The sequence below is a fragment of the Megalobrama amblycephala genome, linkage group LG4 (assembly GCF_018812025.1).
Source record: "Megalobrama amblycephala isolate DHTTF-2021 linkage group LG4, ASM1881202v1, whole genome shotgun sequence".
NCBI classification, from domain to species: Eukaryota; Metazoa; Chordata; class Actinopteri; order Cypriniformes; family Xenocyprididae; genus Megalobrama; species Megalobrama amblycephala.
This window is the reverse complement of record NC_063047.1, coordinates 48,390,816-48,404,808: the sequence shown is the minus strand read 5'-3', so window position 1 is coordinate 48,404,808 and position 13,993 is coordinate 48,390,816. Positions and strand designations below refer to the sequence as shown.

General features: G+C 38.0%; 1 protein-coding gene across 1 annotated transcript in view; it reads left to right on the top strand.

The window, feature by feature from the left end:
- The window catches only part of rps6ka4 (ribosomal protein S6 kinase, polypeptide 4), a 31,896-nt gene extending 27,035 nt beyond the window's left edge, over positions 1–4,861 (top strand). The window contains exon 18 of the mRNA XM_048189680.1: positions 68–4,861. Coding sequence (XP_048045637.1) covers positions 68–280 — 213 coding nt within the window. The 3' untranslated portion in view covers positions 281–4,861. The remainder of the gene's footprint in view (positions 1–67) is intronic.
- Positions 4,862–13,993: the final 9,132 nt, after the last annotated feature.

Genomic DNA, 13,993 nt, shown 5'->3' with positions numbered 1-13,993 from the left:
ACGATGCGAAGAATGTCACAAAACTCATATCAATGCTTAGCATGATGATATCTCTTTGTTCCCACAGGCATTCAACCGGGGGAAGCGTGAGGGGTTTTTCCTTAAAAGCGTCGACAATGCGCCGCTAGCAAAACGTCGGAAGATGAAAATGACTAGTACTGGTGTGGAGACGAGGCGCAGCTCATCCTCCTCCTCGACTTCCTCCTCTTCCTCGTCCGCTTCCCATTCCAAGACGCAGAATTGCCAATCTCTGAATCCCCACGAGGACCCTAAACTGTGACATCTCCTGTTGCTTTGATGTGGTGAGAGAATGTATTGCAAAGGCCTTTGCAGAATGAAAAAGACCTATAGAAAAGACTAAGCGAAATAATATAACCTTGATATGGCAACAAATTCAACATTTATCAAAGTCTCTTCAGGAGTAAAACTGGTTGGCAAGATCAACTTTTTCAAGTCATATGGAGGAAAAGAGGATTTTTAATCACGGTGGCTCTCTGTAAACACGACGCCAAGGAAATGGTCTACATTTATAAAAGACTCAGATGGCATTTCCTTTGCAATTTTTTTTTCATCATTTGAGACTGTAGACATTTTAATGAATGTAAAAATGCTTTGTCACATGGTGGGTATCCACTTGCATTTAGAGAGATCTATAACCGTAAAGATGATTGAAACACTGAGATCAGGGAAAGCTGAAATGTTAGGGAATAGTGGACAAGAGAGCAAAGCCATATGTGAGAATTAGAGTGGATGTGTATTTTAATGTATTTTAATGATCCACCGAGCAAAGCTTTATGTGAATCTTGTACAGGCCTTTTACATATCACTACTTTTAAGAAGTTTTCTCGATGTTTGCATGGTATAGTATTTTAAACGTTTTACATTTTTAGAAACCTATGAAGTCAGACCACACAAAGTCACTGAATCACCAGTTACAATAGGTCTTGTCAAGGAAATTGATGAGGACACTTCCTCCGATACACACTTTTGGGTGAATCTCACAAAGAAATGTCAATTGTATTTCTCATCAATCAAAAGAAAAAATTATATTAATTTTAAGGATCATTAAATGTTAACAGTCATTAATGATAGTTAAACCTAGTCATCCCTCCCAAATTGTAGAAAAAAAAAATCTCTTTACTTCAATACAGTAATGAAAATCATTGTCCAGTTTTTAAAAAAAAAAAAATTAAAATCAGCACAATTAAATTGCCTACAAATGCGACCATGTGTAGTTAAAATTGTACTAATGTGAAAAATTGTGAAATTTAGATTTTTCATATATTAATTTTGTCATTGGTAATCAAAAAAAGTCCTATAATTTGTCTTCTAATTCTTAATGCAAAATAATTTCTCTTTTGGGGCTTTTGATGTGAAATCTACCCAGATGTTTCTTGACAGTTTCTGTGAGATTCACCTTTTTCTGCCTTGTGTGTTTTTATTGCTAGTTATCATGTGAAGTTTGTAGAGATCACTTTATATACCATCACTAACTTAGGCCGGGTTCAGACTACACAATATTTATATGTTACGATAGTCACTGCCAGATTATGTGATTTTTGACTCCTAAATTCTTGTGGCGTCGTGGAAAAGAATTACACATCTTCAGGAAACAAGAGCGTAAACAAACATTGGCTACCAAAGCGGCGTTTTAGCCTAATGCTAATTCCAGCACTCACCGGGTTGCTGAAGCACCTTTGCTGTCTTTCGCCAGCATTTATATTGTTTCACTCTGTCATGGCAGTCCCTCAAGAAAACATCAGGAGCATTGTTTCCATATCTCCATGAACCTTTTCTCCATTGCATAATTCCACCTAGCAGCACCAATACCATCGTCTCTCTTTCGTTTCGCCATGTTTGAAAGCTCTGTAAGGAAGAGCTTCTGTGCTCCTATTGGGCAACGTCACAGATGTGACGGAACCCGTCATGGAGGACCAAAAAAAATGAAACATGCTAGTCTTTCTGTTGTGACATTGTGAAACATTGCAGACGCAGCATCGTCGGTTGTCGTCCACTATTACAAAATATATGAGATAAAAGGATTGATTCTTGTGTCCCGACGGCCATCGTCAAGTTCGGTTTATTTCTAAAGCACATTTAAAAACACCTGCAGACCAACCAAAGTGCTGTACAATAAAAAAATAAGAGTACACAGTAAATAAACAACGAACATATTAAAAGCAGAGTTCTGGAAAGTTTTAAGACAGGATTTGAACTCAGATAAAGTGGAAGCCGTTCTAATGTGATTTGGTTGGTTATTCCAAAGAGTGGGGCCAGCCACTTCAAAGGCTCTATTTCCCCTTGTCTTCAGGCGGGTTCTGGGGATCTGAAGGAGGAATTCGCCCTCTGATCTTAGTCCTCTTCAGGGAGTGTAGGGGTGGAGTAGGTTTATCAAATAAGAAGGTGCTAGATTATTTAATGATTTGTAGAAACTTGATTCTATAATGAATCGGCAGCCAATATAGGGATCTCAGAAGGGACGTGACGTAATCAAATTTTTTACATCCCTTCAGAAATCTGCCTGCTGCATTTTGAACTACTTGTAAGTGGAAGATTTGGGTCTTAGATATGCCATAATAGAGGGAGTTGCAATAATCCAGCCGAGACGTGATAAAATAGGCTGACCATATGTGCCATTTTCCCAGGACACGTCCTGTCCAGGATTTCTAAGTTGCATAAAATGTAGTTTTGGTTTTGTTTTCATATTTGCGGAAGGTAGCCTAATGATTAAAAAATTATTTTACCAATAGCGTGCATTATACATAATCGACCAATCGTGGCTTGCGAGAAGGCTGGATCTACAGAGAACGGTCAAAGCATTGCAAATACTACAACATTTTAACGCATTGCATGAAGACTGTCAATAAGTGGCTTGCACAGACCTCCGTTTAGAAATCGCGTTCAGGGGGCACATCGATATGACCGCTTTCACGATTAAAGAGGCAAGGGCTCAAGCCATTTTAGGCAATTTAGAAATCCTGGACAGGACGCGTCCTGGGAAAATGGCACATATGGTCACCCTAGATAAAAGCATGGATTGCAACCTCTAGAGAGAGAATGAAGATAGAAGAAACTTGAACCTACAGTTACTTCCTAGTTACAGGCAAATAAATTTGCCGTATCATCAGCGTAAAAATGAAAGGATACGCCATGTTTCCTAAAAATGGAACCCAGGGGAAGTAGATAAGGAGAGAAAAGAACAGGTCCTAGAACAGAACCCTGAGGTACACCACAAGTTAGACTGCCTAAAGAGGAGGAGAAACTTCCTATTTTAACAGAAAATCTTCTCGTTTACGAATCCCCACGACACCCTACGTCAAATCGGGCTGATATTGTGTAGTCTGAACCCCGACTGATTTGAAAAAGTTTTATATGTGAATCGGTGGCTTTCAGAATCAGATTGCCGTCATCTTTATCAGTGTACTTGAAATGTTGTGCTTCTTTAATAGTGCGCACACTCTTGTCTCTTCTACTGAGCTGAGGGATCCGAACATCCACTGCCTGTTCAACTCTATCGACTGAAAGGGCTGAGGTTCACAAGACAGCAATCAATCCTTCACATTCTTAAGGGCTTTCACAATCACACGAGTGACCCTCTCGCACAGACTAGTGTGAGAGAAGATGGCAGTGGCATCCCTTCCTATTTCTCTTTGTTATTAACCACATTCACAGCCATTTGTCTTGCAATATTTTAACTTGTAGTTTGATGCACAAGCGTTCAGACATTTTAGTGTCGAGTCTTTCTGCTGTATGTGCTGTATAAATCGACCAAACATTTAGGATTCAGACTGCGTGCTGAGCTGACGGTTTTATTAAGATGCAAACAGGTGTCGAGTCCCAGTAAAACACCTCCAACATTGTTATATAAACTACGCTTTTGTTTTTAAGAGGTGTGAAGCTGGCAGGTATGAACAATTTAACAGTCAAATTGATTGTTTGGCACTGTTTTTATTGAAATATCATATTCGTCTTTTGTTTGTGCCAAAATAATCAGTTAATGGAGGATAATATTGTCTGTAATACAGTTTTGCACACGAGACGCACTAGTCGGGGGGGTTAATGCCTTTGTTTTTCTTCAAAAGCGATGCATCTATCAGCTTTTCGTTGATGGAAACGGTGCAAAGAGTGGAACAAATTCAGTACATTCTGATCTGTATCTCCAAGGGGTTCAAATGCATGACTTTGCTCAGCATCTGTAATCAAAGCATCTTTCAGATGTAATCAGCAGAGTTATGTCACACCGTATTATGAATATGAATTTGTCTTTTAAGGGATTATGAACACACTGATTTTACACTATTGTTTTAGGTAAATTTGAATTTTGATTTCTTCTGTCGCACAAATTTGTCATGTCATTGTGTTTTGGGCTTTAAAACAGTAATTTTTTATTTATTTCTTTTTACTTGCTATCTATATCTTTATTCACAGTGTTATTGGCTTTCTGCTTAATGTAGTTTAGGTTTTCTTTGTTTAATTTGTCAGTAAGAACAAGTCATCTGCTCTTAAAAGATCATGTGCACTGTTAGTTATTCAAATGTACATTTTTGATAGCAAAATTTTAATAGATATGATTTGATGTATAAAGGGTGAGCTTGCTGTGTTTGTCTTTTATGGCTTGAGTTTGGTCTGTGTATGTTATGTTACAGTTCTGATTTGCATGTTTTGTTTTCTTTTTTAAAAATGTTTCTTGATAACTTAAATGTTCTGTCTCTGCCAAAAAAAAAAAAAAAAAAGTTTTGTAATAGAAAAGAATTAAAGAGCGGAAATGAAATACACTGTTATAAGAATAAATGAGATGCATTGTGCATTAAGAACAATCCAAAGCATAAAATATAAAAATATACTCCTCTCTAAAACAAAATTCTGTCTTAAGCCATTTTATTTAACAATTTTCATTGCTATGATGCCATCTGATTCTTCAGATCTATTGCAATATATATGAGTGCTAAGATACAGTAAAGAGCAAAAAGTGTAAGAGCAGTACTAATGTCCTGCATTGGCCCGAGATAGTCAAACAAGTCTTGAAAGTGTGCCAGTGACTGTTGGCAGAGTGTGAAATAAATGTGGAAATGAGAAATGTTATTCGTTCCAGGCATCTCCACAGTGCTAATCCTTTATTCTGAACACCTTATTGCAGTTTTGAGAGCGCGTGTGACCAGAGCGGCCTTCCAAAGAGCGTGTCACCACAGGGCCTTGTGGGTCCATAATCCATTATTGGCCCAAACCATCTTGATGGCGAGGGCGAGACTAGCTCTAAATGTTACAATGTCCATCATATACATCACAGGATAATTCTGTCATTTTTCTAAACAAGCAAATTCCATTTCCACCACTTGAATCTTGAATTGTTTGAGCTGTTGTGGAAAAGACATTTTTTAAATTTTTGGAATAAAATTGGCTGACTACTTAGTCTTTGTAAGGCTAATTTCATAGCTAGCAACTGTTCAAAATACAGTTAATTAAAGCTGCAGTCTGTAACTTTTTCAAAACTATCTCATTATCTTAGCTCAATTCACAACGGTAAGCTTGTAATAATGTTTTTATAATGAGCGACATGGTGGATTTCCGTGGGAAATTTGAGCATGCAGCAGTTCCTCTGTGTGTCATTACGTCACGTCCGTAAACAGAAAGGAAGGAGTCCAGGCTAGTTGGTTTTATCACGTGAGGATGCTGCTGGTAGCGGATCATTTATAGCCTTTTCTCAAAGCAGCTGAAATAATTAAACATCATTTTGATGGCGGATTGTAATCCAGAAAGGTCCTAATGACAATCACCAGTGACAACTGGAGATTCACCCGTAGTCAAAAAGCAACAGACTTTGGACTGTGGAGTGGCTACAGAAATTGAAATCTACAGGTAACGCTAATATACACATAGTCACGCAATGCTGATGTTGTTAACATTAACGATTTAAGAACAAAGTGTAACAGTAATAATAATTTGGACGGTTTGGCATGATCCGAGCTAAGCGATCGTTAGATTTAATCATCATTGGCAGCGTGATTTATTGTAGGCCTAATGCTTTTCCCCTCAGTTGGTCAGAACAAAAGTGGCAGACGTCACTTACTTGTTCAGATGATATTTTCCAGTGAAAATTCTTATATTGGTCATACTTTCAAGACGTAGAATCTGTGATTCTGAGGTGCAGTATCCACACCGGTGCGGTGACTGACAGCAGGCATTAGATTCATCCGCGCTGACGAGCTGTGCCGAGGCACAACGCGCTTACAGATAACTGTTCCGCATATGACTGCAATTGCAGGTTTCAAACAAGAGATGAAAAATTGGGGACTGCAGCTTTAATTTTATTTACATAATTTGACAATGTTCACAAAAATATGCTCAAGTGCTATTTATCCTGATTTTTTTTTTTTTTTTTTTTTTATCATGTCCATTTCATTTCAGGTATATACTCTTACTGACAATGTTGTCTACTTGTTACACAAAAGACACTTTATTAGGGGCAAAATTGTTGAGTGTTTTTGAAAAATTGAGATGATTTTATGATTATTTCCCTCTTTTTTACATAATCATCATAAATATTAGGTTATTTATTACTTTTAAAACTATGGTTATCATAGACTGGCAGGTTTCATTTGTTGTTCTCGACTTAGACTTTCGATCATGAATCAAGATACCGCTTGTCCTGTGAAGGGTCAAAGGAACGTGACATTTTAAAAGATTAACACACACACACTCAAAACAACAACAACAAAAAAGAGCTAAAACCAGAGACGGTTGGCTGGACTTAGCCAAAGACTACAGATATAGAGCTTGTATTTTGGCCTGGTCATAGCTGGTTTAGCAGGTTGGTTTTATAGGGGTTTTGGCCATGTCTATGGTTAAAGGGTTAGTTCACCCAAAAATGAAAATAATGTCATTTATTATTCACCCTCGTGTCGTTCTACACCCGTAAGACCTTCGTTCATCTTCGGAACACAAATTAAGATATTGTTAATGAAATCCGATGGCTCAGTGAGGCCTGCATTGAGAGCAAAGCCATTCAAACTCTCAAGGTCCATAAAGCTACTAAAAACATATTTGAAACAGTTCATGTGACTTCAGTGGTTCTATCTTAATATTATAAAGCGACAAGAATACTTTTGTGCGTCAACAAAAAATAAAAAAATAACGACTTTTCAACAATATCTATATGGGCAGATTTCAAAACACTGCTTCGGAACTTTACAAATCGAATCTGTGAATCAGAGCGCCAAAGTCACGTGATTTCAGCAGTTTAGCCGTTTGATAGGAGATCTGAATCACTAATTTGAAACAAAAGATTCGTAAAGCTCAGAAGCTTCATGAAGCAGTGTTTTGAAATCGGCCCATATAGATATTGTTGAAAAGTCGTTATTTTTTTATTTTTTGTTGACGCACAAAAGTATTCTTGTCACTTTATAATATTAAGATAGAACCACTGAAATCACATGAACTGTTTCAAATATGTTTTTAGTACCTTTATGGATCTTGAGAGAGGAAGTACCATTGCTGTCTATGCAGGCATCACTGAGCCATCAGATTTAAAGGTACAATATGTAATAATTTTTTCCGCTAGAGGTCACTAGAAGCCTATTCAAAACAAAGGCGTAGCTTGATGACGCCAAGTTTTAGAGCGGAATCTTGGGACATGTGGTCTCCATCTCAACGGACGGTGCAAAAGAATAGGGATTGGAGTGGGGAAGAAATCATGTTCATGGATGTGATTATTAACGTTACTGTAGTATGAAGCAGAACAGGACCGAGTGTTGCGGGAGCTGAACGAGGCCGCTGGAGCGATTGCGCAACACACGCCTCAGGAGCAGCAGAACTTTTATTATGACACAGTCGCCGGCGCTGCTTCCGCTTTTCCGGTCATTAGTATGAGGTAACGCAGCTCTGTTTATCATATTAGATACATTTGAGTGTGTTGAAAATGATGTTATAACGTTACTCTGTGCATTCACTCGGCGGCTGCTGTGAGACACTGTTGCACACTGCAGTAAGATTTTACAATATCATATTAAAGCAGAACTATGTAACTTTTTTTACCTTCATAAATAGTTTTCTAAGTCCTTACGATGGTTAATTGACTTGTAGTGGTGTGTTTGAGGCGAGCACTAACCCCCTCTGGCACGTCTACACCAGAATACAGCACTTGCAAGTTCAGCTGCATCGACCCGACACAATCTCGCCTCATGTTCACATTCACGCGAGAGTGACAAAATGCTTTACGGTAATTCAAAAACAATGTATATATTATGACTTTATAAGACAATTTCGAAAATTACCCACCTCCATCGAGTGTACTGTATTTGCAAATTACCCACCTCCTCTTTCTTGTACTGTATTTGCAAAACTACTGCGCTGGTGAGCGTTGTAGTCATTGTAGTCCAGAGCTGCGCTTGGAGTATTTATAATAGTGTGATTCACTGAAGGAAACTGTAGGGGGAGCTTCGCAAATCTTACTGAGTTCCGCTTTAAATGCTGGATGGCTTGTGTTGATAAATGGCATGCAATTAATTTTAAAACGTATTGTATGATGGAGAAAATTATGTATTACTGTTACTAAAAATAAAGCTGCATCTGATTATGCTATGTTAGCTACTCCACAAAATAATGTTTTCTCGGAGGCATGGTAAAGCATGGTAGCCTACTTGAAAAAAAAATCAAGAAAATTGATTTAAACAATAAGACTAACGTGTTGAGCTATATAACAATTCATTTTCTGTCTATAAATATATCAAAACAGTTGTTCCCTTGTCTATTAAAACATGGAATATATTAAAGCGTCTTTGGTGTTTCCATGGTTTCTACAAAATAAAACCGGAAACCGAGGGTAACGCGGGTATGACGCAATTGACAGGCGACTTCTCACATGTCCCGGAGCATTGGTTAAAATTGCAATTTTATCACGATTTACAAATAGTTGGAAACATTTGGGATATTCTAAGTACTCAAGTAAACAAAATATATAACACTGGCCTAGTGGTTTTTGGATATTTTGCTATAAAAATATTACATATTGCACCTTTAATCAAAAATATCTTAATTTGTGTTCTGAAGATGAACGAAGGTCTTACAGGTGTAGAACGACATGAGGGTGAGTAATAAATTACATTATTTTCATTTTTGGGTGAACTAACCCTTTAAGCTGGAAGGCTAACGTTAGCTGACTAACCAGCTAAAACCAGCTGAACACAGCTTGACCATCTTAAACCACATCCAACTTAGGCTGGTTTTAGCTTTTTTTCACCAGGGTAGTCGTCAAAATAATCTGCAAATTATTAGAAATCGTGTGTTTTCTGTCGTGTTTTCTACATAATATGTAACATATTCTATGTAAAACTAACGACTCGCGAAACGGTTCGCGATTCACTTTGATTCATTCGAACAGTTCAGTTTCGCAACGAATCGTTTGCAACGGTTTTTTTCTTACACCATAAGGTATTTTATAAGACAGAAAACAAAAATATCGCTAGATGAAATGATATTAACCTGCAATCCTTTGTACTATATTATGAAACAAAACGTCCTATATCGTGTCAAGCGTTGATGTATCTTTTTATTGCGCGCGTGCAGCTTGTGAACGAGCAATATACAGCAGGTTAAGACAATTTATATCCTAAACGGTATCAAAAAAGAGTAGGGTCACTTTTTTTTGATGGGCGCCTGTACTGATGAAAGGCTAGAAACTCTCCTGCTGTGATGTGAAACTGCTAAACATGAACAAAGATGAGGAGAAGCCGATCTAAGTTACAGTATGGTAGGCTATAAAACAATCTTAACGATGTGCCATGACGTAATGCTCCAGAGCAACACCTTATTTCTCTCCTGCAGTGTCTAGTAAAGCACACCAGATGTCAGTGCGACTCCTACTGCCTCTCACCAGGATACTGTGCATTGAAAGCATCGCGTAAAACGGCCCTAATGCGACTGTCAACGCGTCATTAATCAAAGTGATGTGTAAGCGGATCATTTGCATAGGAAATTGTGATATATGGAGCATGACACAAATGGATATGAATGGAACAGTAAATCAAAGAGATTCCATCAATTATAATTGGCCCCTTCTGGCTGTGACCCAAGGTCTAGTGGTAACTGCTAACATGCTTATTATTTCAGAAGCTTCTTACAATGAGGCAGACATACAAGCACATGTGCGCGCACACAAATGTCTTCACATCAGTGCCAAAAATGAATGAAAGCCTGCTACATTTCAGTCTGACCTGTAGTAAGTTAAAAGTGTCTCACACTTTTAGGTTTACTATAGTATATCTTCTCTCGCTGCTGAATTATTGAGCTCGTGGAGAGTGAGTGTGACCCCACCGGTGTCAGTAAGAGCATTGAGCTTGATTTCATGGCATATCTTCAGATTTCTGCATGAATTTTTCATCTTGCCTTTCCAAAAAAGTGTTTCATTATTAAAAAGCCAAATATGAGTACAGCACTATGGGCCACGCAGCACGCAGAGTGAATGTGCTTGATTGTTGCTTACAGTGACACCTCACTACTTTAACAACATCTCCTTTTCAAGCCAGAGCCCTGGGGAAGGTATAGGACTGTCTAATGCTTCCAGGTAGATGTTAAAGTACTATAAAAATGATAGTAATTTTAATGGTAAAAGTTTCCTTACTCTATAACTTTGACCTAATCAAACGCACCTGATTCAGGACATCAGCTCATTAGAGACCTCAATACTGCGTCCGAATATGCCTACTTCCATACTATGCAGTATGCAAAAAAAAAAAAAAAAAAAAAAACAGTATGTGAATTCATAGTATTCATAAAACGGTAGGCTAAAAGCACCCTGGATGATCGTCTACTTCTGGCGAGATTCTGAAGTGCGCATTTGGTGGACACTTTATGAAGCCACGGGAGAGAATGAGGGTGAAGCAACGCAACTGACGCCATAGGTCACATGACAATAGCCCTGTTTCCACCGAAATTACCCTGAACAATTCCAGGAACTTTTTCCCCCACAGACCTGTTGCTGTCTGTGTTTCCATCGCGGTTTAAAGTACCGTGAAAAAGAGTTCGGTGATGTTAGGGTTAGCATGCGGTCTTTCCAGTTCCCACTGGATTTCGTCCTCTGCATGTAAGCTTAATAAAGCCTGAACCTCATTGTTGGTCCTATTTTTTAAACTCCATTGTTGATTTGAGTAGCAAACAGACTTTTCCCCTGAAAGTTCCTGAACTTTGAAAAAGTACTACCTCGTGAGCAGGGACTTTCTGATACCCCTTTTCCCCCAGCACGAACCGGGTGCTAGTTTAGAGCTGGTGCTACTGCCAGTTCGGAGTTGGTTCAACTGACGAGCCTTCTAAGAACTGGTTTTCCAGCTCCGATGCATCTCGAACAAGCCTTCCATCAACAATGGTGGACATTTCGTTACTATTGATGCTCATGGCTTTGCGAACCTACTTCGGCATCCAAACAAGGCTCGCCGTAATTTGTATGTAGACGGAGATTACAATCACGCTGCTATTAGATCGATTAGATGCTATTTCAAAAATGGTGGTCACAAGGTTCTTTTTGGTCACGGTAACCCTGACGCAAGCGGTTCTTACTTCTAGACCAGCAATGTTTTGGTGCTACTTACGAACCACTTTTCCTGGTTCAGAGCTGGTGCTTTGAGTGTCGAAAGACAAAGAATTGATTTGAAACTAGGCTCTGGCTCCGAACCAGCACTCAAACTGCCTTGGTTGAAAAGGGGTATGAGGGGGGAATTTTGACCTGGAACTTTATTTAGACCCTGGTTCCTGCAGTTGAAACACACAGAGTACAACCTCAAAGTCCCTAGTTCCTGGGGAAAGTTCCTGTGGTGGAATCGGGGCTAAAGACAACACGTGGCGGATGTAGTACTTTTGAATTTCAACTGCATACTAGCATTCTGCTTTCACTATTTTTACCATATCTTTCTATGGCAGGAATAGTAAGAGTAGTATGCTAGTATGCGGTTCCAAATTCAGCAATTCATTCTCATATGCTAAGGATACATATGACCTACCTACCACGAGCCAAAAGCTGCAGTATACATTTATATTTAATAATTTAGCAGATGCTTTAAGCAGCTCACAAAGGATGAACGCAGTATTGAAATGCAGATCTTAAAGAGTAAGCCAGTAGTACAGAAGTAGAAAATTTAGAAAAGTAAAGAAAATATAGAACAGGCAGTATTTATAAGAGATTCTTTGTTTATGATGATAAAGTTAATGGGATAATTAACCCAAAACTGAAAACAATAATTTATGTAATTCCCAACCTGTATGCATCTGTTTCTTCCATGGAGCACAAAAGAAGATATTCTGAAAAATTCTCAAGACAGTTATCCGGTTCCATTGTTTGGCCCTCAAGGTTCTTCAAAATATCTTCTTTTGTGCTCCACGAAGAAATAATTGGAACAGGTTTGGAATGACAGGGCCATGTGACCCTGCACCACAAAACCAGTCATAAGTTGCACGGGTATATTTGTAGCAATAGCCAACAATACATTGTATGGGTCAAAATTATCAATTTTTCTTTTATGCCAAAAATCATTTGGATATTAAGTAAAGATCATGTTCCATGAAGATATTTTGTAAATGTATATATATAAAAAAATATTTTTGTGAGTGGATATGCATTGCTAAGGACTTCATTTGGATAAATTTAAAGGCGATTTTCTCAATATTTAGATTTTTTTGCACCCTTAGATTCCAGATTTTCAAATAGTCAAATATTGTACTATCCTAACAAACCATACATCAATGGAAAGCTTTCATGTGATGTATAAATCTTAATTTCAAAAAATTGACTGGTTTTGTGGTCCAGGGTCACATATGGTACATTTTGACAGAATTTTCTATTTCCGAACAATCTTATAGATTGGACACTCCTAAAATTAAAGGTTCTTAATTGGCATCTATGGATCCATTAAGAACCTATAACATCCACAGAACCTTTCCATTGCACAAAAGGTTCTTTATAGTTTCTTCAGATTATTATTATAGTGTTTTTTTACACTAAGAAAAAATGGTTCTCTTTAGAACAGATCACTGAAAGGTTCTTTGGGGTACCAAAATGGTTCTTTATGGCATCACTGTGAAAAAAAAAACAACCCTTTTTGAACCCTCTTTATTTTTAAGAGCATCAGAAAAAAATGGTTCTTTTAAGAACTGTTCACTGAAAGGTTTCTTTAGGGAACTCAAAATGGTTCTTTTATATGGCTTGCTGTGAAAACCCCCTTTATTTTTAAGTGTGAAGGGTGGACTTCAATCTATGGCTTTTTTGGGCCAGTAAGCAACCACAAAGAACACCCTAGAAATCAACCACATCAGGAAATGTAAAATTTTAGCTGCAAACATACTATACTTCTTTAACTATTTCTACTAAATAGGCAGCACATGGCATACTGCGCAGGATGCAGTCAGCAGTACATTAGTATTCTATTCCTAACATAGTCAATCTGTCTCACCTGGCTCCATCTTCCTCTCACTCATGCACCCCCTTCTCTCTTCTCATGCTTACTTGCTGCACTCAGTGACATTTACACAAGATACTTTAATATTGCAATAGTCAACATCTGGGAGTGCATCTGAGACATCAAACTCTGCTACAATGTACACACACACACACACACACACACACACACACACACACACACACACACACACACAGAGTGTTGCTGTCACTGCAGTGCTGTACTGTACAGCTTATCTGACAGTCATATGGTCATAAAAATCATTTAAGTTTGAACAAAAGAAGCCTTCATTTATTTATTCGCCAGTTGAGGATTGTAAAACATTGAGCATCTGCCACAAAACTGCCACACTGGGAGGTTTCGGGTTAGATTTTCAAATATTCTGCTGAAATTTTCTGACCTTTCAGATTCCCTTTGTGAAGTCTTTATGTGTAAAAGATTTCCTGGTCAATTTCATCTTTAAAGTGAATGGATTCTCCCGAGATTGTCTTCAGTTTTTAAGTCTATAGTCTAATTTTCAATATAATAAGTAATTATTTTCTTTGTTTTTTTAG